Source organism: Melanerpes formicivorus, unplaced genomic scaffold (genome assembly GCF_026170545.1).
Source record: "Melanerpes formicivorus ecotype bairdi unplaced genomic scaffold, bMelFor1.0.p_v2 SCAF_399, whole genome shotgun sequence".
Classification (NCBI taxonomy): domain Eukaryota; kingdom Metazoa; phylum Chordata; class Aves; order Piciformes; family Picidae; genus Melanerpes; species Melanerpes formicivorus.
The window spans coordinates 118,311-139,048 of record NW_027142751.1 but is presented as its reverse complement, the minus strand read 5'-3'; the positions used below and the strand labels follow the sequence as shown (position 1 = coordinate 139,048).

Genomic DNA, 20,738 nt, shown 5'->3' with positions numbered 1-20,738 from the left:
GGTGGTGGTGGTGTGTGTGCTCAGCACCGTGCGCTGCCCCGAGGACACCACGGTGCCCGCAGGACCCGGCGGGGCTGTCCCACGGTGGACCCCGTGGGATACAAACGGCCACCGTGGGACAGCAGTGGTCGTTAGGGGGCATTTAGGGACACTCTGAGATCCCCGCGGGGTGCCAGAGGACACTGTGCGAAACCAGTGGGCACGGTGACATCCTGTGGGACACTGTGGGTCCCCGTGGGGCGCTAGAGTCAGCGTGGGACACTTTGAGAAGACTCTGCATGACACCAGTGGGCATGATGAGACCCCCGTGGGACACTCTAGGACACTGTGGGATATGGTGGGGTGGCAGGGGACAGCAGGGGGCATTCTGGGGACACTTTGGGACCCCGTGGGATGCCGAGGAACAGCAGGGGGCATTGTCGGGCTTTTGGGGACACTTTTGGGGTCCCATGGGGCACTGTGGGATGCCCGCGGACACCCGTGGGGCACCCACAGAGATCACTCGAGCCTCAGGGGGTCCCGAAACCCTCTTCGCCCCTGGGATTCTACCAGCGCCTCCCCCTTTCGCCGCGAAACGGCCACTTTGAGCTTTTTGTCCCCTCGGCCGCACCGTCCGGGCCGCCATCCGCCGCGCCGCTTAGTCCCGCCTTACGCAGGCGCTGATTGGCCAGCTCCCACGGCTCCGCGCTACCATTGGTCCGCCAGCCCTGGGGCACGGCCCCGGTTTACCGGGAGCGCGGTTGCCATAGAGACAGCGGGAGGGGCGGCGGCGGCGGCCTCGGGCCCGGCCGTGGCAGCACAGCGGGACGAGCCCGGGAGCGCGGCCCCGGCGGGGCTCAGCCCGCGGCTGCTCGGTACCGGCGAGCTTGGGGGGCGGGCAGTGGGTACCGGCGGCACGGGCCGCGCCGCACCGCACCGGGCCGCGGGGCACTGTGGGATGCTTGGCCGAAGCGCGGGAGACTGGGGGTAGCCGCTCTGGGCGCGGGGAACGGGAAGGCCCCATAGAGAGCGCGGCTCGGGCCGGGCCTGGGCTCCCCACTCCGTGTCCGGCCCCGCCCGGTGCCGCCGCTAGCAGCCGCGGGGCCGCTGTGGGGCCGCGGAGATAAAGAAGGAGGCGGGAGCGGAGCTGGCGCCGTGCCGCCCGCGGGGAGCGGGCTGCGGTGAGGCGGGGGGCGGGCGGCTGCTCGGGGCTGCCGGTGCGGGGAGGCTCCCGGGGGGCTGCCGGTGTGGGGAGGCTCCCGGGGGGCTCCCGGGGCCCCTTCCTGGGGGGCTGCCGCGGGGCCCCTTCCCGGGGGGCTGCCGCTCCTGATGGGGCTCGGAGCGTGTCCCGGCGAGGCGCTCCGGTGGTCCCGGCGGGGGCTCGGTGCCGTCAGGATCCCAGCCGGAGCCCCGCGCCGCCGGTTCTGGGAAGCGGGGTCCCGCTCCTTCTGGCCCGCCCGCTGAGTTCCGTTTCTCTTCCTCGGGCAGGCGCCGGTGTTTTTCGCCATGAACTTTGACGGCCTTGACCCTTCCCTTGCCGAGTATGCCCCTCCCCTGCACCCGGCGCTGGACCCGGTGCTCGACCCCCACCTCAACCCCAGCCTGCTGCAGAACGTGGAGCTGGACGCCGAGGGGGTGCCCCTGGAGGGCATGGCTGTGCCCGAGTCGGTGCACCTGATGGAGGGCATCTACAGCGAGCTGCACACGGCCGTCTCCGAGGTCGGGGTGCCTGTGGCTGTCTCCCATTTCGACCTCCACGAGGAGATGCTTTGGGTTGGGAACCACGGGGTAGGTGCCCAGGTGGGGGGAGGGAGGGTTGGGAACCACGGGGTAGGTGCCCAGGTGGGCAGAGGGGCAGGGGGAGGGTTGGGAAGCACAGGGCAGGTGCCCAGGTGGGCAGGGGGAGGATTGGGAAGCACAGGGTAGGTGCCCAGGTGGGCAGAGGGACAGGGGGAGGGTTGGGAACCACGGGGTAGGTGCCCAGGTGGGCAGGGGGGCAGGGGGAGGATTGGGAAGCACAGGGTAGGTGCCCAGGTGGGCAGAGGGGCAGGGGGAGGGTTGGGAAGCACAGGGCAGGTGCCCAGGTGGGCAGGGGGGCAGGGGGAGGATTGGGAAGCACAGGGTAGGTGCCCAGGTGGGCAGAGGGGCAGGGGGAGGGTTGGGAGGCACAGGGCAGGTGCCCAGGTGGGCAGAGGGGCAGGGGGAGGGTTGGGAGGCACAGGGCAGGTGCCCAGGTGGGCAGAGGGGCAGGGGGAGGGTTGGGAAGCACAGGGCAGGTGCCCAGGTGGGCAGAGGGGCAGGGGGAGGGTTGGGAAGCACAGGGCAGGTGGGCAGGGGGGCAGGGGGAGGGTTGGGAAGCACAGGGCAGGTGCCCAGGTGGGCAGGGGGCAGGGGGAGGGTTGGGATGCACAGGGCAGGGGCCCAGGTGGGCAGGGGGGCAGGGGGAGGGTTGGGAAGCACAGGGCAGGTGCCCAGGTGGGCAGGGGGGCAGGGGGAGGATTGGGAAGCACAGGGTAGGTGCCCAGGTGGGCAGAGGGGCAGGGGGAGGGTTGGGAGGCACAGGGCAGGTGCCCAGGTGGGCAGAGGGGCAGGGGGAGGGTTGGGAAGCACAGGGCAGGTGCCCAGGTGGGCAGGGGGCAGGGGGAGGGTTGGGATGCACAGGGCAGGGGCCCAGGTGGGCAGGGGGGCAGGGGGAGGGTTGGGAAGCACAGGGCAGGTGCCCAGGTGGGCAGGGGGGCAGGGGGAGGATTGGGAAGCACAGGGTAGGTGCCCAGGTGGGCAGAGGGGCAGGGGGAGGGTTGGGAGGCACAGGGCAGGTGCCCAGGTGGGCAGAGGGGCAGGGGGAGGGTTGGGAAGCACAGGGCAGGTGCCCAGGTGGGCAGAGGGGCAGGGGGAGGGTTGGGAAGCACAGGGCAGGTGGGCAGGGGGGCAGGGGGAGGGTTGGGAAGCACAGGGCAGGTGCCCAGGTGGGCAGGGGGCAGGGGGAGGGTTGGGATGCACAGGGCAGGGGCCCAGGTGGGCAGGGGGGCAGGGGGAGGGTTGGAAGGCACAGGGTAGGTGCCCAGGTGGGCAGAGGGAGGGTTGGGAACCACGGGGTAGGTGCCCAGGTGGGCAGAGGGGCAGGGGGAGGGTTGGGATGCACAGGGCAGGTGCCCAGGTGGGCAGGGGGGCAGGGGGAGGGTTGGGAAGCACAGGGTAGGTGCCCAGGTGGGCAGGGGGGCAGGGGGAGGGTTGGGAGGCACAGGGCAGGGGCCCAGGTGGGCAGGGGGTTGCTGGGGTCCCCCAGTGCTTTGGGGTCAGGCCAGGCTGGTTAGTCCTGCCCAGGCTGGGCCTGTCCTGCCTGGAGGGGGCTGCTGAGCCTTGGAGCACAGAGTTCTTGGTGTCCCCCCCCAGTGCCTCAGCTGCCCTGACCCCGAGGGGCTGCAGGGCGCTGCGGTTCCCCTCCCTGCCCGCACGGGAGAGGGCTGAGCGGTCTGCGTGGAGGGGGGGCAGGAAGGGCTCCTCCTCAGCTGGTGCTGGCACCCGGGGGGGGCTGGGCTGGGTGCTGAGGGGGGGCTGGGTTTTGCAGGGCCATGCCACCTCCTTCTTCGGGCCCACCCTGGAGCGCTACTCCTCCTTCCAAGTCAACAGCAGCGACGACATCCGCCAGATCCAGAGCCTGGAGAACGGAGTCCTCTTCCTCACCAAAGCCAACCTGAAGTACCTCTCCCGGGGGGGCCTGATCATCTTTGACTACCTGTGAGTGCCCTCACCCCTCCCTGGGCAGCTCTCCTGCCCTGGAGGCTTCCCAGCCCCCACCTGGATGCCTTCCTGTGGGCCCTGGGCTCCCGCTCTGCCGGGGAGGTCGGGCTTGGGATCATCGAATGGCTCAGGGCTGGAAGGGACCCCAAGGAGCAGCCAGCCCCAACCCCCCTGCCATGGGCAGGGACACCCCACACTGGATCAGCCTGGCCAGAGCCTCATCCAGCCTGGCCTTAAACACCTCCAGGGACAGGGCCCCAACCACCTCCCTGGACAACCCATTCCAGGGCTTCACCACTCTCATGGGGAAGAACTTCCTCCTCACCTCCAGCCTGAATCTCTCCACCCCCAGCTTCATTCCATTCCCCCTAGTCCTATCACTGCCTGATCTCAGTCCCTCCCCAGCCTTCCTGTAGTCCTCCTTCAGATCCTGGAAGGCCACAATGAGGTCACCTTGGAGCCTTCTTTTCTCCTGAAGAGGCTTGAAGACCTCCAGAGGTCCCTTCTGAGCCCTAACAGAGGGATCCTGAGGTGCAATGGTTTAGGCTCTGGCAGTGGAGGCTTGGACTGGATGCTCTTTGGAGGTCCCTTCTGACCCATAACAGCCTCTGATCCTGGGGTGGAATGGTTTAGGTTGTTGAAAAGGTCCTTGGAGGTCCTCCAGTTCCAGCCACCCTGCCCTTCCCTCCCTCATCTTGCTCGAGGCCTCGTCCAGCCTGGCCTTGAACGCCTCAAGGGCTGAGGGTGGACCTTCTGCTGCTTCCCCTCTGCCTCCTGGAGCTGGGCAGGGGGGTGAGGGCTGCCCTGTTCCTTCTCCCCCCTAGCATGGAGGAGTCTGAGGACATGCACAGCCTCCTGCTGACCGACAGCAGCACGCTGCTGGTCGGGGGGCTGCAGAGCCACGTCCTGGAGATAGACCTCAACACCGTCCAGGAGACACAGAAGGTAGAGCCAGGCTGCTCCTTGTCCCCCTCCTGGGCAGAGCCAGGCTGGCTGCTGCTCCTTGTCCCCCTCCTGGGCAGAGCCAGGCTGGCTCCTGCTCCTTGTCCCCATCCTGGGCAGAGCCAGGCTGGCTCCTGCTCCTTGTCCCCCTCCTGGGCAGAGCCAGGCTGGCTTCTGCTCCTTGTCCCCCTCTTGGGCCTTGCAAATGCTTTGCCCTGGGGCTCACCCCTCCCCTTTCCACCCCTCCCCTTTCCACCCCTCCCCTTTCCACCCCTCCCCTTTCCACCCCTCCCCTTTCCACCCCTCCCCTTCCCCCCCAACCCCATCCCCTTCCCCCCACCCCTCCCTCCCTCCATCCCCTCCCCCCCCTGCCTCCCTTGCAGTACACCGTGGAGCTCCCTGGCATCACCATCCTCAGGCAGTCCAATCGCTTCTTCTTCTGTGGCCACACCTCAGGCAAGGTAAGCCCCAGGCTGCTGCTGGCTCAGCTTCTTCCCCTGTCAGGCTCTGGCCTCAAGCTGCCAAGCCTCTCTCAGGCTCCCCAGGGTGCTGCTGGGGGGTGGGACAGCCCCAGCCCCCCCTGAGGCCTGCCCTCCCCGGCAGGTGTCCCTGCGGGACCCGCGCAGCTTCGCGGTGGAGCACGAGTTCGACGCCCACTCCGGCAGCCTCTCCGACTTCGACGTCCACGGCAACCTGCTGGTCACCTGTGGCTTCTCCAGCAGGATGAATGGCCTGGCCTGTGACCGCTTCCTGAAGGTCTATGACCTGAGGATGATGAGGGCCACCACCCCCCTGCAGGTCCACATCGACCCTTCCTTCCTGCGCTTCATCCCCACCTACACCTCCCGCCTGGCCATCATCTCCCAGACAGGTTGGTGAGGCCTCAGCCTCCGCCCTGCTGCTCTCCCCTGCTCCCTCCTGGCACCTCCCAAGCTTGGGGAGCTGGGGTTGGGCAGGCTGGAGAAGAGAAGGCTCCAAGGAGACCACCCTGGGGCCTGCCAGGAGCTGAAGGGGCTCCAGGATGGCTGAGGAGGGACTTGTGCATCCTGGAGGTGCCAGGGTGAGGTGGGATGGATTGGAGCTGGAAGAGAGGAGGTTGAGACTGGAGAGGAGGAAGAAATTGTTGAGAGTGAGGGTGGGGAGAGACTGGGACAGGTTGCCCAGGGAGGCTGTGGCTGTCCCCTGCCTGGAGAGGGGTTCAAGGCCAGGTTGGATGAGGCCTTGAGCAGGATGGGCTGGGGGGAGGTTGGAGGTCATCCAGTCCCTGCCCCCTTGCCATGGGCACCAGCTCATGGAGGTCATCCAGTCCCTGCCCCCTTGCCTTGGGCACCAGCTCATGGAGGTCATCCAGTCCCTGCCCCCTTGCCTTGGGCACCAGCTCATGGAGGTCATCCAGTCCCTGCCCCCTTGCCATGGGCACCTGCTCATGGAGGTCATCCAGTCCCTGCCCCCTTGCCTTGGGCACCTGCTCATGGAGGTCATCCAGTCCCTGCCCCCTTGCCTTGGGCACCAGCTCATGGAGGTCATCCAGTCCCTGCCCCCTTGCCATGGGCACCTGCTCATGGAGGTCATCCAGTCCCTGCCCCCTTGCCTTGGGCACCAGCTCATGGAGGTCATCCAGTCCCAGCCCCCTTGCCTTGGGCACCAGCTCATGAAGGTCATCCAGTCCCAGCCCCCTTGCCTTGGGCACCAGCTCATGGAGGTCATCCAGTCCCTGCCCCCTTGCCTTGGGCACCAGCTCACGGCTGGGGGGTTGGAACCGGACGACCTTCAAGGTCCCTTCCAACCCAGCTCCCTGCCCCTCTGAGCGTGCCCAAGGGCTCCCAGCCTGTGCCAGCTTGCTCTGTGCCCCTCCTTGGGCAGGTCAGTGCCAGTTCTGCGAGCCCACCGGCCTGGCCAACCCAGCTGACATCTTCCACGTCAACACCGTGGGGCCGCTGATCATGACCTTCGACGTCTCGGCCAGCAAGCAGGCCTTGGCCTTTGGGGACTCTGAGGGCTGTGTCCACCTCTGGGCCGACTCCCCTGAGGCCACCTTCAACACCTACTCCCGGGAGACCGACTTTGCCCTGCCCTGCATGGTGGACTCCTTGCCCCACCTGGACTGGAACCAGGACCTGGTGCCCCTCTCGCTCATCCCCATGCCGCTGCCCGGCGATGCCCTCCTCTCCGACTGGCCTGCTGCCAACTCTGCTCCTGCCCCCAGGTAGCTTCCCAGCCTCTCCCACAGGGCTCCTGGTAGAGCTCTCCTCCTCCTTGGGGCCTGGGGAGCAGGAGGGCAGCTCTGTTGCTGCCTTCCCTTGTGTGCTACTGCTGCTCTCCCTTCCCCTGGGTGCTGCTCTCCCTCCCCTCCTGGCTGCCTGCTGGTGCTGCTCTCCCTCCCCTCCTGGCCTGCTGCTCTCCCTTCCCCTGGGTGCTGCTCTCCCTCCCCTCCTGGCCTGCTGCTCTCCCTTCCCCTGGGTGCTGCTCTCCCTCCCCTCCTGGCTGCCTGCTGGTGCTGCTCTCCCTCCCCTCCTGGCCTGCTGCTGCTGCTCTCCCTCCCCTCCTGGCCTGCTGCTGCTGCTCTCCCTCCCCTCCTGGCCTGCTGCTGCTGCTCTCCCTCCCCTCCTGGCCTGCTGCTCTCCCTTCCCCTGGGTGCTGCTCTCCCTCCCCTCCTGGCCTGCTGCTCTCCCTTCCCCTGGGTGCTGCTCTCCCTCCCCTCCTGGCTGCCTGCTGCTCTCCCTTGCCCTGGGTGCTGCTGGGCATGAGCCAGTGGTGCCCAGGTGGCTGAGCAGGGCACCAGCAGCCTGGCTTGGAGCAGCAGTGCTGTGGGCAGCAAGAGCAGGGCAGGGATTGGCCTCCTGCAGTGGGCACTGGGGGGGCACAGCTGGCAGCCTGGGGGCAGCCTTGGGGCTCCTCAGGGCCAGGAGGACTTTGAGGGCTGCAGCAGGGCCAGGGAAGGGCAAGGGAGCTGGGGAAGGGGCTGGGGGAGAAGGCTGGGAGGGGTTGAGGCTGGAGGAGAGGAGGCTGAGGGAGACCTTCTGGTCTGCTACTTGCTGGAAGGAGCTTGGTACCGGGGGGGGGGTTGGGCTCTTCTGCCAGGACCAGGGGACAGGATGAGAGGAGCTGGCCTCAGGCTGCCCCAGGGCAGGCTCAGCTTGGCCATGAGGAACAACTTCTGCCCCTTGAGGGTCATCCAGGCCTGGCCCAGGGGGGTGGTGGATTCCCCTTCCCTGGAGAGCCCCGCGGTGGAATTTCCCCCCTGGGGTGCAGGGATTTGGGCAGGCCTGGAGCTGGTGGGGTTGGAGAAGACCTTTGTGAGCCTGGAGGGGTCCTGGGCTGCCTCAGCCCAGAGCTGCTCCTTCCCTCTGCCGCTCCCCGCCCCGGGGGCTCAGCACCGCTGCCCTGCTGCTGGCTGTGGCCCAGGGTGCTGGAGGGGGCTGTGGAGGGAAGCCTGGGGAAGGCTCCAGGCCCCAGGCCCTGCTGTGCTGCTTTCCAGGAGAGCCCCTCCGGTGGACCCCGAGATCCTGCGCACCATGAAGAAGGTTGGGTTCATCGGCTACGCCCCCAACCCCCGCACCAAGCTCCGCAACCAGGTGCCTGAGCCCCCCAGGGGGTCGTGCAGGGGAGGGGGACACCCTGCCAGCTGGGCTGCAGGGCCTGGGCCTGCTGGCAGGGCAAGGTGGGAGGTGCCCAGCCGGTGCCCTCCCGGGGAAGCACTGCTGGCTCCCCCCTGCCCCGCTGCCCCCTGCCCCAGCGGTGAGTCCCTGGCCGCAGGGAAGGTGCTGGAGCCTGGAGCAGGCCCTGGGGGGGTCCCAATCCCTTCTGCTTTGTTCCTGAGCCTGTTCCAAGGCAGCAAAATCCAGGAGGTGCTGGGCTGGGGCCTGCTGCTTCTTCCAGCACAGGCTTCAGCCTCTTTTCCTCCCTTCCCTTCCCTTTCCTTTTCCCTCTTGCCCTTCCCTCTTGCCCTTCCCTCTTGCCCTTCCCTCTTGCCCTTCCCTCTTGCCCTTCTCTCTTGCCCTTCCCTCTGCCCTCTCAGATTCCCTACAGGTTGAAGGAGCTGGACACTGAGTTTGACAGCTTCAGCCAGGTGCCCGAGTCCCCGATCGGCCGTGAGGAGGAGCCACATCTCTACAGGGTGGCCAAGAAGTACAGGAAGGTGCTGACCTCCTGGGGCAGAAGGAAGGGGCTGCCTGGGGGGGCCCCAGACTGGCCTGGGCCAGGCTGAAGAACCTGGGTCTGGGGGTGGTGGTGGGGCCCAACCTGCTGCCTGTGGCTGTGTTGGGAGCAACCTCTCTGTGCTGGTGCCCTGGGCAGGGCTGTGGATGACCTCCATGGGTTCAGGGAATGGGCTGGGGGAAAAGAGACCTTGAAGATCATCCAGTTCCAAGCCCCCTGCCATGGACAAGTGCCTGTGGCAGAGGGGTTGGAAGTGGGAGGTCTTCAGCCTGCCCCTAGCCCAGGTTGCTGAGGGCCTCATCCAACCTTGGCCTCTCCTCCCCCCTTCAATCCCTTCCCTCTCCCTGGCTCCCTGCTCTAGGTCACCATCAAATACTCCAAGCTGGGCCTGGAAGATTTTGACTTCAAGCACTACAACAAAACCCTCTTTGCAGGGCTGGAGCCTCACATTCCCAATGCCTACTGCAACTGCATGATCCAGGTGGGACAATCCCAGCCCAATCCCAGCTCCCCCCTGCCCTGGGGCCCAGCTCCTGCTTCCCAGCTTCCCACATCCCTGGGGCCCAGCTCCTGCTTCCCAGCTTCCCCCAGCCCTGGGGCCCAGCTCCTGCTTCCCAGCTCCCCCCCCAGCCCTGGGGGCCAGCTCCTGCTTCCCAGCTCCCCCCAGCCCTGGGGCCCAGCTCCTGCTTCCCAGCTCCCCCCCAGCCCTGGGGCCCAGCTCCTGCTTCCCAGCTCCCCCCCAGCCCTGGGGCCCAGCTCCTGCTTCCCAGCTCCCCCCCAGCCCTGGGGCCCAGCTCCTGCTTCCCAGCTCCCCCCAGCCCTGGGGCCCAGCTCCTGCTTCCCAGCTCCCCCCCAGCCCTGGGGCCCAGCTCCTGCTTCCCAGCTCCCCTCCAGCCCTGGGGCCCAGCTCCTGCTTCCCAGCTCCCCCCCAGCCCTGGGGCCCAGCTCCTGCTTCCCAGCTCCCCCCGAGCCCTGGGGCCCAGCTCCTGCTTCCCAGCTCCCCCCAGCCCTGGGGCCAGCTCCTGACTGCTCCCTCCCTGCCAGGTGCTGTACTTCCTGGAGCCAGTCAGGTGCTTGGTACAGAACCATCTCTGCCAGAAGGAATTCTGCCTGGGCTGTGAGCTGGGTTTGCTCTTCCATATGTTGGACCTGTCCAGAGGAGACCCCTGCCAGGTCTGTGTGGGGCTGGGAGCCTGGAGCAGAGCAGCCCCAGAGCTCCTGCTGAGCATTGTTCAGATCCCCCAAGGGCTGGGGGGCAAGGGGCTGGGGCCAGACTCCGCTCAGTGCTGCCCAGGGGCACAAACTGAGGCTCTCAGGAGGAGAAACCTCTTTGGTGTGAGGCTGCTGGAGGCCTGGCACTGCCCAGGGGGGTTGTGGAGTCTCCTTGGGGGGGGAAGCTTCCATCGTGGCCCTGGGCAAGGCGCTGGGGGTGCCTGGGGGGGGGTGGGGTGAGCTCCAGAGGTCCCTTCCCCCCCCAGCAGGGCTGGGGTTCCTGGGGAGTGTCAGAGTGATGTCAGAGGAGCTGGGGGGGTGGCAGCAGGAAACTCCTCTTGGCTGAGCTCTGCTGCTCTTGCTCCATCCCCAGGGCAGCAACTTCCTGAGGGCTTTCCGCACCATCCCCGAGGCCTCGGCCCTGGGGCTGATCCTGGCTGACTCTGACGAGGCCACAGGGAAGGTGAACCTGGGCAGGCTGATCCAGAGCTGGAACAGGTTCATCCTCACCCAGCTGCACCAGGAGACCCAGGAGCAGGAGGGGCCCCAGGCCTACCGAGGGGCTGGCAGCAGGTGAGGAAGCTGAGGGAGGAGGAAGTAAGCTGGGGGGGAAGGTTGCTCTGCAGCAGGCAGCACAGAGCCCTGCAGGAGCTGTGCTGCCCCAGGAGCTCTCAGCCCATGGGCAGCCTGGGCTCTGAGGGGGAGGCAGGAGCCTCTGCCACTGCTCAGTGTCACCACCAAGGTTGGAAGAAACCTCAAAGCTCACCAGGTCCAAGCTGTCCCCACAGCCCTCGTGGCTGAGCCACATCCAAGCCCCTCCTGAGCCCCTCCAGGGATGGGGACCCCTGGGCAGCACATCCCAAGGGCTAACAACTCTTTCTGGGAAGGACTTTCTCCTCACCTCCAGCCTAAACCTTCCCTGGCACAGCTTGAGACTGTGTCCTCTTGTTCTGGTGCTGCCTGGGAGAAGAGCCCAAACCCCACCTGGCTGCAGCCTCCCTGCAGGGAGCTGGAGAGAGCAAGAAGGTCTCCCCTGAGCCTCCTCTGCTGCAGGCTGAGCAACCCCAGCTCCCTCAGCCTCTCCTCGCAGCCCTGTGCCCCAGACCCCTCCCCAGACCCCTCCCCAGCTTTGTTGCCCCTCTCTGGACACCTTCCAGCAGCTCAACCTCCTTCCTACCCTGAGCAGCCCAGAGCTGGACACAGGACTCCAGGAGTGGCCTCAGCAGTGCTGAGCACAGGGCAGGATGAGCTCCCTGCTCCTGCTGCAGGCCAGGCTGCCCTTGGCCCTCCTGGCCCCCTGGGCACACTGCTGGCTCCTGTTCAGCTGCTCTCCACCAGCACCCCCAGCTCCCTCTCTGCCTGGCAGCTCTCAGCCCCTCTGCCCCCAGCCTGCAGCCCTGCCTGGGGTTGCTGTGGCCAAAGTGCAGCTCCTGGCCCTGGGAGCTGCTCAGTGCCATCCTGTTGGGCTCTGCCCCCCTGCCCAGCTCCCTCTGCAGAGCTCTTCTGCCCTCTCCCTGACCAACCTCTGCCCCCAGCTTGGGGTCAGCTGCAGATGTGCTGCTGACTGACTCCATCCCCCCTCCAGATCATCAATGAAGATATTGATCAGGCTGGGGCCCAGCACTGCTCCCTGGGGCACAGCCCTGGTGCCTGGCTGCCAGCTGCTGTGGCACCATTCACCACCACCCTCTGGGCTCAGCCTCCAGCCAGCTCCTGACCCAGCTCAGAGAGCTGCTGTCCCAGCCAGGGGCTGAGAGCTTGGCCAGGATTTGGCTGTGGGGCAGGGTGGCAAAGGCCTTGCTGAGGTCCAGGCAGACTCCATCCACAGCCTGCCCCACAGCCTGCCCCACAGCCACTCCTCCCCACATCCACCTCTTGCTGCTCTCCTCTCCTCCTCCTGCTGTGGCCTTTGGGTTGTGAGTGCCCTGCCCTGCAGTGGCTCTGCTGGGCTTGGCAGGCCTTCAGCTGAGGCCTGTGGGGGTGATCCACCTAGCCACCCCCCCTGAGCACCTCCTGTGTTCCTCCTGATGTCTTCTCCCTTGCTGCAGCTTTGCTCTGTGCCTCCCTCTGCCTCCTCCATGCTGTGTCCTCCCCCCGGGGGGTTGCTGCTCCACAGAGGCTTGGAGGTGGCCCTTGGAGCCATGGTTTAGTTAGGCAGGAGGTGTTGGGGGGGAGCTGACAGGTTGGCCTGAGGGTCCCTGAGGTCTTTTCCAGCCTTCTTGACTGATTCTGTGATGTTCATCCAGGGGGGGACAGGAGGGGGAGGGATGGGAGGTGGTGGAGGAGGAGAGGTTTAGCCCTGGAGGTGGAGGGCAGGGAGGTTGTGGAGGTGTCCAAGAAGAGAGACCTTGGAGGTGATCCAGGTGCCTGAGGAGCACCCAGGGGGGGCAGGGGGAGGAGCATCTGGTTCCAAGCCCCCCCTGCCCCTGGGCCCTCACCCAACCTCCCCTTGAGCCCCTGCAGGGAGGCTTCAGCCACAGCCTGCCCGGGCAGCCTCCCAGCTTCCATCCTCAGGGCTTCCTGCCTCCTCCCCTGCTGGAGCCTGCCTGGCTCCCTGCTGACAGGCAGGGCTCTCTCTGCTCTGCCCTGCAGCAGCTTTGGCTCCCCAGGGGGCTCTGTCATCGGGCAGCTCTTCAGCTGTGAGCTGGAGAACTGCAGCATGTGTCGCTGCGGCCAGGAGACCGTGCGGCTCTCCTCCACCCTGCTCTTCACCCTCTCCTACCCTGAGAGCACAGGTGAGGGGCTGGGGAGGGGCTGGGGGGGCCTGGGGGGGAGCCACGGGGGGCAGCCACCCCTCAGCCCAGGGAGGAGCTGCAGGCAGAGCCAACCACTTGGCCCAGCTGGAGCGAGGGGGCACAGCTCTGGCAGCTGGCAGCTGGAGCTTGGAGCCACCACTTGGCCCAGCTGGAGCGAGGGGCACAGCTCTGGCAGCTGGAGCTTGGAGCCACCACTTGGCCCAGCTGGAGCGAGGGGGCACAGCTCTGGCAGCTGGCAGCAGCAGTGAGAAGCTTTGCTGTGCCCTGGGGCAGCTCTGAGCCTTCCTGCTGGTTGCTCTGGCTGCAGGGTTTTGGGGGGGGGTTTGCCCTCCCTGGGGGTTCCCAGCCCAGGGGGGAGGATGTGGAAGGCCTTGGGGGTGGTGATGCTGAGCTTGGGCCCTGCAGAGAAGCCAGGCCAGGCCTATGAGTTTGCCCAGGTGCTGAAGAGGAGCATCTGCCTGGAGCAGAACACCCAGGCCTGGTGTGAGAACTGTGAGAAGTACCAACCCACGGTGAGCCTGGGGCTGGGGGGGAAGAGGGGGGCTGGGGGGGGCTGGGGGGGGGAGAGTCGGGGGGGGGCAGGGAGCAGCTCATCCATCTCCCTCTTGGAAGGCAGCTTGGAGGTCATCTGGGTCCAGCCCTTTGCTCTGGGCACCCGGGGGGGAGGAGGTGGAGGAGCACCCAGGGGGGAGGTGGAGCCTTGGATGACCTTGGAGGCCTTTCCCAACTGAGCCAAACTTGAAGCCTGGAGCTGGCTTGGCATGAGGAGGAAGCTCTGCAGGTGGAGGAGGGGGAGGGGGAGGGGAGGAAGGTGGCAGCCCCCACCTGTCCTGGCCCTGGGGCTGGGGTCCTGGCCCTGGGGCTGGGGTCCCAGCTGCTGCTCCTCTGCCCAGGTTCAGACCAGGAACATTCGCTGCCTGCCTGACGTCCTGGTCATCAACTGCGAGGTCAACAGCTCCAAGGAGGCAGACTTCTGGAAGACCCAAGCTGAGGTGGGCTTTGAGGGGGGGTTGGGAGGGGAGGAACACCCTTTGGGGGGTCCCCCTGCTGCCCTCCAGGCTTTGCTGTGTGGCCCAGGTCCTGCCCAGCTGCTTGGGGGTGCCCTCCAGGGTCTCCTGCTCCCCAGCCAGGTTTGCTGTGCTCCCAGAGGACACCTCGGTGGCTGTGGCCTGCTCCTAGCTGGGGCAGACCAAAGCTCTCCTGCTGCCATCCCCCTGGGAGCCAGGGGCAGCTTGGTTGGGGTCCCCTGGCTCTCCCTCTCCCTGGCACCAGCTTCCAGGGTCCTCCTTCTAGCCTGGCTGGCCCCAGCCTGCCCCAGGCTGACCTTCCCCCTGTGTCTCGTTGCCAGTTTGCCTTCCAGAGAGCCATGATGAAGAGAGGAGGCTTTGAGCTCCCCAAAGGCAAAGAAATCTCCCTGAGGGACTGGTAGGTGACAGCTGCTGGGGGGGGACACCTCCTCTGCACCTCAGAGAGCTCAGAGGCTGTTTCCCACCCGAGGTGGTGAGCAGCCAAGCTCCTCCTGGGCCCTCCGAGGGCTCAGCCTCCTCCTGCTCACCCTGGCTGGGGGCTGGGCCCAGAACCCCTTCAGCTGCCCTCTTGCTCCACCTCTCAAGCCCACAGCATCCTCCCCTCACCCCTCCTCAGGTGGTCCAAGGCCCCAGGGCCGTGGCTCAGCCCAACCTGTGCCAGCTTTGGCTTCTCCATCTGCCCTGGGGGGGAGGTCCAGGGAGTGGGGAGGTGGAGACCCTGCCTTGGATGACATCTCCTGGCTCCAGCCCACTGCTGCTTGCTCCATGTGAGCCCAGAGGGTGGTGGTGAATGGTGCCAGAGCCAGCTGGCAGCCAGGCACCAGTGGTGTGCCCCAGGGAGCAGTCCTGGGCCCTGTGCTCTTCAACATCTTCATTAATGATCAGGATGAGGGCATTGAGTCCATCAGCAGCAAATGTGCAGCTGACACCAAGCTGGGGACAGGAGCTGAGCTGCTGGAGGGCAGAGAGGCTCTGCAGAGGGACCTGGGCCCTCCCCTCCCCTCTCTCCTCTCTCCTCTCCCTGCAGGAAGGAGCTGGGGAGCCCCAGCCCAGGGCATTCCTACCCTGCTGTGGAGGAGCTGAAGAACATTTGGATCCCCCATGCCATCAAGATGAAGCTGAGCAAGAGTAAGGAGCTGGATGTCTGCAACTGGAGTGAGAATGAGGAGGTAAAAGCTGCTGAGATGCTGCTGGGGCTCCATGGAGGGGGTGGGGGGGAGAGCAGAACTGCAGAACCTCGGTGTGGGCCCAGAGGCTGTGAGGATGGCTTGGGAGCTGCCTTGGTTGAAACCTCTGGTCTGGTGGTGAGACAGCAGGCCTGGGGCTTTGGGTTAGAGGAGGAGAAGAGGCAGAGCTGAGCTGGTTTCCCCCTGCTCCCTCCTCCTCCTCCTGGGGCTGCTTCCTCCTGCAGCTGGGCCCAGGTGATGACCCTGACTCTGTCTACATCTACGACCTGATGGCCACCGTGGTGCACATCCTGGATCCCCGCACCGGGGGCAGCTTGGTAGGACACATCAAGGTGGGAGAGACCTACCACCAAAGGAAGGAGGTGAGAAGCCTGCTGGGGGGGGTGGGGGGCAGCTCCTGCTCCCCTGGGTCCTGCCCTGCTGAGGGCAGCTCCTCCAGGCCTCCCTCTGGCATCCATTCCTGGCTGGAGTTGGGGAGCATCCCTCGTGGGCCCAGCAGCCGCTTGGGCACCTGGTGGGGAGGGAAGGGCTGGGCTGGAGGAGCTGCTCCTGCTGGGCTGGAGGAGCTGCTCCTGCCAGGCTGGCTCAGGCTGGTTCCTCCTGGCCAGGGGCAGGTTGGCAGCAGGCCCCTGTGCTGCCAGGTAAGGTCTCCTCCGAGGCCAGGCTGGGGCTGGCTGGAGGCTGCCGATCAGCTGGGTGGCACTGGGTGATCTTTGAGCTCCCAACCCAAGGCACTCTGTGATTCTGCTGCTCTGGGCAGTCCTGGTGGAGGTGCCCAGGGCAGGAGTTCCCAGGGTGTGCCAAGGCTCCAGCCCTGGCTCTTTTTCTCTTGCACCTCCCCGGAGTTTTGGGCAGGGACTGCGCCCACCCAGCCCCCGAGGGCTTCAACGTCACCGCCCAGGCCGGCAGGGATTTCCCCTCCCGGCGTCCCAGGCAGGGTGGGAGTCCCCACATGGCACTGGCACACCCTCCTGGGCCTGGCAACTGGGCAGAGGACTCATTGCCCCCACCCAGGGGGTGCCCCTAAGGCGGTGTCTCTTCCCCCACCCCCCCCTCCAGGGAGTCACCCACCAGCAGTGGTATCTCTTCAACGACTTCCTCATCGAGCCCGTGGACAAGGTGAGCTCTGGGGGGGGGGGGGCATGCCCTGGGGGGGAGGGCAGGTGGGGAGAGCCCACTCTGGGCTGCCCCTGGAGCCCCTCTCCCCCCTGCCCTGCAGTGTGAGGCAGTGCAGTTCGACATGAGCTGGAAGGTTCCGGCCATCCTCTACTACGCCCGCAGGAACCTCAACGCCAAGTACAACCTCGTCAGTGAGTGCCTGGGGTGGAAGTGGTGGTGGTGAGGACAGCCTGGGGACACTGCCTGCCTGCCTGCCTCACCCTCCCTTCCCTTTTTCCACCCCTCCCTCCCCTCCCCCAGTCAAGAACCCCATCGAGGCCAGCGTGCTGCTGGCGGAGGCCTCCCTGGCTCGCAAGCAGCGCAAGTGCCACGCCACCTTCATCCCCCTGATGCTGAGCGAGATGCCCCAGCCCGGGGACCTGGTGGGGCTGGATGCTGAGTTTGTCACCTTGAATGAGGTCAGGCCTGCCCCCCCCAGCCTTGGGATGCCCCCCTGGGCCTGCCTGCCTCGGGCAGGGCTGAGGGGGGGAGGTGTTGGCCCTGCAGCAGTGGCGTGGGGCAGCAGGAGCCAGGAGGGGGTTGAGGGCTGCACTAGGGCTGGACCAAGGGCAGGGGAGGTGGGGAAGGGGCTGGAGGACAGCTGAGGGAGCTGGGGGGGGGGTGTGAGGCTGGAGAAGGGGAGGCTGAGGGGAGACCTCCCGGTGCCCAGCTCGGGGAGGGCACAGCTGGAGTTGGGCCAAGGAATCCACCAAGAGCCTGGCCAGGAGCAGGGCAGGAGCTGTACCCCCCTGGAGTGGGCACTGGGGAGGGCACAGCTGGCAGCCTGGGGGCAGGCTGGGGGCTCTCACTCCAAGGAGGGCATTGAAGGCTGGAGGAGGGCCAGAGAAGGGCAGCCTGGGCCTGTCCCTGCTGCCTGCTTGGGGGGGGTCAGACTGGATGCTCTTTGGAGAGCCCTTCCAGCCTGGGCCTGTCTGGGGAGGAGCAGCTGAGGGAGCTCTGGGGGGGTTGAGGCTGCAGGAGAGGAGGCTGAGGGGAGACCTCCTGGCTCCCTGCAAGTGCCTGAGAGGAGCCTGCAGCCAGGGGGGGTTGGGCTCTGGGGCCAAGGGCCAGGACCAGAGGAGATGGCCTCAGGCTGCCCCAGGCCAGGCTCAGCTTGGCCCTGAGGAGAAAGTTCTGCCCTGGAAGGGTTCTGCAAGCCTGGCCCAGGCTGCCCAGGGAGGTGCTGGTGGAGTCCCCAGCCCTGGGGGTGTTTCAGGTGTGGTGCTGAGGCCTTTGGTGCAGAGTTGGGGCGGACCTGGGAGGCCTTTGGCCAAGGCCAGCCCAGCTGCCCTGACCCCCAGCTGCCCCTGGGCCCTGCAGGAGGAGGCTGAGCTGCGCAGCGACGGCACCAAGTCCACCATCAAGCCCAGCCAGATGTCGGTGGCCAGGATCAGCTGCGTGCGGGGCCAGGGCCCCAACGAGGGAGTGCCCTTCATTGATGACTACATCTCCACCCAGGAGCAGGTGCCAGGGCCCCTGCCCAGCCCCCTGCCCCTGCCCAGCCCCCTGCCCCTGCCTCCCCCCTTCACCCTGCCACCCCCCTTTCACCCTGCCCCCCCTGCACCCTGCCACCCCCCCCCCCACCCTGCCACCCCCTGGAGGGGCACCCCCCTCTACCTACCACCCCCCAAGGGGTACCCACCCCCACTCCCTGCCACCCCACCCAGGGGCATCCCCCCTCTTTACCAGCCCCCAGAAGGGCACCCCCCCTCTCCCTGCCACCCCCTCTCTGCCACCCCCTCTCCCTCCCCCCCCCCCCCCCCGCGGTGCCAGCAGGGGGAGGCCCTCCCGAGCCCCCCTCCCGGTGCCCCTTGGCAGGTGGTGGATTACCTGACCCAGTACTCAGGGATCAAGCCCGGGGATCTGGATGCCAAGATCTCCTCCAAGCACCTCACCACCCTCAAGTCCACCTACCTGAAGCTGCGCTTCCTCATCGACGTGGGGGTGAAGTTCGTTGGCCATGGGCTGCAGAAGGACTTCAGAGTCATCAACCTGATGGTGACAGCAGCGAGCCCCTGGCCCCAAGGGGGGCTCTGGGTGGGGGCTGGCACCAGCAGGAGCCTCTCCCTCTCTCTCTCTCTCTGCTTCCCAGGTGCCCAAGGACCAGGTGATTGACACAGTCTACCTCTTCCACATCCCCAGGAAGAGGATGATCTCCCTGCGCTTCCTCGCTTGGTACTTCCTGGGTCAGTGGCCAAGCCCTTGGGAACCACAGGGACACAGAAGGGGCAGGGTTGGAAGGGACCCCAAGGGTGAGGCAGTGCCAACCCCCCCCCTGCCATGGGCAGGGAGCCCTTCCACCACAGCCACCTCCAGCCTGGCCTTCAGCACCTCCAGGGCTGAGGCTTCCACCACCTCCCTGGGCAGCCTGTGCCAGGCTCTCACCACCCTCCTGGGGAACAACTTCTTCCTCACAGCCAAGCTGAGTCTCCCCACTTCCAGTTCTGCCTACCCCCCCAGTCCTATCCCTCCCTGACAGCCTCCAAAGTCCCTCCCCAGCTTTCCTGCAGCCCCTGGGAGGCCACCAGAAGGTCTCCTGGGAGCCTTCTCCTCTCCAGCCTGCACAACCCCAACTCTCTCAGGCTGTGCTCAGCTCCAGCCCTCTGCTCCTGCTCCTGGCCCTGCTCTGGACACCTTCCAGCCCCTCCAGAGCCTTCCTGGAGCAGAGGCTGCAGAGCTGGCCCCAGAGCTGCAGCTGTGGTGTGAGCAGAGCAGGGCTGGGGGGCAGGGGGAGAGTTGTTTGAGTTCTTTCAACCCACCAAGTCCTGGCAGGTGACACCTCCTGGTGACACTCCCTGGTGACTCCTCTGATGGAAATGAGCCCCCAGCCTTACAGCTCCATGAATCACTCCCAGGCCTGGGGGGGGTGTGGGGGAATTGGATTGTCCCTGTCAGTGCTCCCTCAGAGCTCTCTGCTCCTCCTCTTGGCCCTTCTCTGGACACCTCCCAGCACCTCCAGCTGCCAGAAGGGGGCAAGGAGCAAGCCAGGGGCTGGAGCTGTCCCCCACCAGCTCTTTTCCCTGACCTACAAGTTGGGGGGGGATAAAAAACTCTCTCCCCCCAGACCTGAAGATCCAGGGGGAGACTCATGACAGCATCGAGGACGCTCGGACGGCTCTGCAGCTGTACCGCAAGTACCTGGAGCTGACCCCGCAGGGCACAGAGCCTGAGGAGTTCAGAAAGGTTGGACCCTGGCACAGCAGCTGGGGGCAGCTGCCCCTGGGGGCGTGGGGCAGCAGGAGCCAGGAGGGGGTTGAGGGCTGCACTAGGGCCAGACCAAGGGCAGGGGAGGTGGGGAAGGGGCTGGAGGACAGCTGAGGAGCAGCTGGGGGAGCTGGGGGGGGGGGGGTTGAGGCTGGAGAAGAGGAGGCTGAGGGGAGACCTCCTGGCTCCCTGTGCAAGTCCCTGAGAGGAAGCTGGAGCCAGGGGGGGTTGGGCTCTCCTGCCAAGGATGAAAAGAGCAGAAGAGGAGATGGCCTCAAGCTGTCCCCAGGGCAGGGTCAGGAGCAATTTCTGCCCCTTGAGGCTTGTCCAGGCCTGGCCCACGCTGCCCAGGGCAGTGCTGGAGTCCCATCCCTGGAGGGCTTTCGGTGCCCAGAGGCTGTGGTGCCGAGGGCCAGGGCTTGGTGGTGTGCTGGGGGCAGGGCTTGGGCTCCAGGAGCTGTTCCAAGCCCAAGGCTCCTGCGGTGCCCAGGTGCTGAAAGGTCTCTACGAGAAGGGCAGGAAGATGGACTGGAAGGTGCCGGAGCCGGACAGCCAGAGCAGCCCCAAGCGTAAGGCAGCCCCGCAGCCCCCCGCGCCCCCCAGCTGTGCTCCCCCTGCCCCCTCACCCTGCCCTCTCCCTGCAGACGGGGCCGTGTACCCCCCGGTGCTGGCCCTGTGAGCGGCAGCCCCGGGACCCCCTGACGGAAGTGGACGCACAAGAAACTGGAACCAGCAGCGGCGACTGAGCTGTTCTTGACCCTGCCCGGGGCCCGGCGCCCCGGGACTCCCTCTCTCTGCCGGTGTCCCTCCCCCCGTGACTCGCCCGCCGGCCCGGGCGCCCCCATAAAGCAGCCTCCGACAGCCGCGCTGCCGTCTGCTCCTTGGCTCCAGGGCTGCGGGGTCAGGCAGCGGCGCTGCGGGGTTAGGCAGCGGCACCGCGGCCGCGGCAGGGAAGAACCGAGGCCAGCGCTGGAGGCAGCGCAGAGGCCACAGCAGGGAGCAGCCAGACCGCGGCGGCCGCCGGGCGCACGGCGGAACCCGGGCGGGGGGCGGGACCACAGCACGGTGTGGGCGGGGCTACGACAGACCGCGCCCCCTCGGAGCGAGCGCCACGCGGCCTGGGGCTGCGGGGGCCTTGCGGCTGCCCCCGGGCTGCCCGCGGCGCTGCCTGCGTCCGGGACGGCGCCGCCGCGGGCCCAGCAGCCGGTCCGACCGGTCCGACTCGTTCCGCCCGGCCGACCGGTTCGTCCGCCGGCCTCTCCCGGGGGTCTTCCGCCGCGGCGGCTCGGGCGGAGGGGCTCGCCGGGGCAGGCGGAGGCGCGGGCAGCCCGGGGGAGCGGGACGGGAGAGCGGCGCCGTACGGGGGGCTCCGG

At 67.2% G+C, this 20,738-nt stretch overlaps 1 protein-coding gene across 3 annotated transcripts; it reads left to right on the top strand.

Annotated features, from left to right (window-relative positions):
* Positions 1 to 774: 774 nt before the first annotated feature.
* PAN2 (poly(A) specific ribonuclease subunit PAN2) lies at positions 775 to 20,226 on the top strand. 3 transcript variants are annotated; one of them, XM_068170488.1, is made up of 27 exons: positions 775 to 854; positions 1,468 to 1,767; positions 3,548 to 3,717; positions 4,545 to 4,665; positions 5,046 to 5,123; positions 5,266 to 5,533; positions 6,526 to 6,868; positions 8,141 to 8,237; positions 8,681 to 8,800; positions 9,182 to 9,301; positions 9,865 to 9,993; positions 10,406 to 10,605; positions 12,628 to 12,767; positions 13,194 to 13,300; positions 13,682 to 13,780; positions 14,137 to 14,213; positions 14,844 to 14,985; positions 15,228 to 15,365; positions 16,063 to 16,122; positions 16,223 to 16,313; positions 16,423 to 16,580; positions 17,482 to 17,625; positions 17,980 to 18,159; positions 18,254 to 18,347; positions 19,226 to 19,344; positions 19,856 to 19,934; positions 20,010 to 20,226. In XM_068170488.1, the coding sequence occupies exons 2-27, from the start codon at positions 1,486 to 1,488 to the stop codon at positions 20,042 to 20,044; spliced, it is 3,591 nt and encodes a 1,196-aa protein (XP_068026589.1). In that variant the 5' UTR covers positions 775 to 854; positions 1,468 to 1,485; the 3' UTR covers positions 20,045 to 20,226. The 3 variants fall into 3 exon arrangements, with proteins under 3 accessions (XP_068026589.1, XP_068026587.1, XP_068026588.1); XM_068170486.1 differs by having other exon boundaries at positions 12,625 to 12,767; XM_068170487.1 differs by lacking the exon at positions 775 to 854 and adding an exon at positions 1,146 to 1,160 and having other exon boundaries at positions 12,625 to 12,767.
* The last annotated feature ends 512 nt before the right edge of the window (positions 20,227 to 20,738 follow it).

Bases quoted from the DNA above. Each gene is read 5' to 3' on its own strand.
- PAN2 (XM_068170486.1), top strand. From the start codon at position 1,486: ATGAACTTTGACGGCCTTGACCCTTCCCTTGCCGAGTATGCCCCTCCC. The intron at 5,124-5,265 runs GTAAGCCCCAGG...CCTCCCCGGCAG, and splicing joins GTGGCCACACCTCAGGCAAG to GTGTCCCTGCGGGACCCGCG. The intron at 15,366-16,062 runs GTGAGAAGCCTG...CCCCCCCTCCAG, and splicing joins CCTACCACCAAAGGAAGGAG to GGAGTCACCCACCAGCAGTG.